This window comes from Wasmannia auropunctata, unplaced genomic scaffold (genome assembly GCF_000956235.1).
Source record: "Wasmannia auropunctata unplaced genomic scaffold, wasmannia.A_1.0 LD280405.1, whole genome shotgun sequence".
NCBI lineage: Eukaryota > Metazoa > Arthropoda > Insecta > Hymenoptera > Formicidae > Wasmannia > Wasmannia auropunctata.
Window position 1 is genome coordinate 1 of NW_012082485.1, and position 1,892 is coordinate 1,892.

General features: G+C 23.6%; 1 protein-coding gene across 1 annotated transcript; it reads left to right on the plus strand.

Annotated features, from left to right (window-relative positions):
- Window positions 1–771: 771 nt before the first annotated feature.
- Window positions 772–1,869, plus strand: LOC105461696 (cytochrome P450 4C1-like; the record flags this gene model as incomplete). The annotated part of the gene is made up of 3 exons (XM_011708206.1): window positions 772–957; window positions 1,139–1,232; window positions 1,746–1,869. Coding segments are annotated over 3 exons (404 nt in total), but the record flags the coding sequence as incomplete, so codon positions are not given.
- Between the last annotated feature and the right edge of the window lie 23 nt (window positions 1,870–1,892).

Consider the following 1,892-nt stretch of genomic DNA (forward strand, 5'->3'; position numbering starts at 1 on the left):
AAAAGAAACTTGGAGTGGTAAGGGTATTTTTTTAGATAAAAAATAAAAAAATTTTTTTTCTTTACAACTTGAAAGTACTCTTCAAACCGTACAATTTTTGTTTAAAACAATTTTTTTTATCTTTTATATTTTCGACGATATTTCGCCACAAAAAAGAAAATTTTTTTCAAAAAGGTGTTTCACCCCCTAAAGACACTCCTCTCTGAGATTCCGCATATATACAAAAATACGTGTTTCTTAGATTTTTGTGTTTAAAAACATATTTTAAGGAGAATTAAATCGGTGCTGGACAATTGTGATATGTCCCTTGTAAGAACACATTAAACACATATACATATATACTGTACTATTAAATTTTGTTTTATTTATTACTATTTTATGACACATGTAATAGATACTTTTAATTATACTGGATTGGTGAAACATTCTGCAAGAGATTAGTTAAATATCAAATAAAAATTAAAATTGTTCTGAAATAAGTTAAACTTTATTTTTTTAATTAACAATTTTTAATAATATTTATAATAATTATGTATAATAATTAGATAGATTCACATGAATGTTTGTATCTTATATAAATGATCCGTTTAAACACATAATTTAATTGTAAATATTTAAATGCACATAAAAAATAAATTTAAAAAATATAATCGGTAGTTATATTAAAAATCAAATCAAGTTAAAATTAAATAAAAAATATAAATGTTTTTATCTCAATGTTTAATTCAATTTTACATCTTATAATCATATAATGTGTTGTTCATATTTTAGGCGCCAAGTGGCATTCACGGCGAAAGATATTAACTCCCACATTCCATTTTAATATATTGCAGCAGTTTGTTGAGATTTTGATTGAAGAGAGCGAAAACATGACAAAGACCCTAAAGCATACGGGAGGCACAGTTGTAAAAGATTTAACATCGTTTGTTAGTGAACATACGCTGAATGCAATATGTGGTATTGTATAACTACATAGAATTTTATTTCTATCAACGAATAATAGAAAATAAAATGCAATTTTTTAATTAAAATTTCGATATAACATTACTGTTCAATATGTAATTTTTACACATAAACATAGATATTTTTAGAATTTTGTGTATCGTAACATTATCGACACTCACAAATGCGTTTGCAGAAACTGCAATGGGCACTTCCCTAAGAGATCTAAATGCATTCCAACAATCTTATCGTGATGCGATTCACCAAATGGGCGATCTTCTTGTTCATAGGTAATTTATAAGTATAAGTAATGTATATATCTATATTCCGTTTTATCATATAAATTAATATCATATTAAAATAAATTATAATATTTAATGTAAAATGTTAACAATTAAAAATTTTTATGATATTATCTTATACATATGGTCAATTAAAATATTTATTTAAAAATAAGTATTGCTCAAATTTTACTGTTTAACATTTAATTGGCTACAGTATCTAAAACTTTTCTAGTATTAAAGCATTACAAAAAAAAAACAATTCAGTGTAAATACGGATTTTTTATTTAATAATAAAATTAAAGAATTAAAAAAATTGTTTGATGTCTCTTAAAATGTTTTTAATGTCTCTCTTTTTAAGAAAAATTTATTATTATTATTAATACAGTTTTATGTTAACTAAAATATTATTAATTCAACAATTCTAACAGTTTGTAAAGAAATTAAAGAAAGCTCTCCTTTACAAAATGATATCATTATTTTAAAATAGCATATCTATTATTCTATAATTGTTACAATTAGAACAATGAGGCCGTGGCTGTACTTCGATTGGATATTTTCATTAACGCCAAAAGGTAGAGACCAAAAAAAGCTTCTGAAGATATTACATGGATTTACCGAAAAAGTAAGAAGACTGCTTCAAATTGTATTTAAATCTATTTTTTTTAT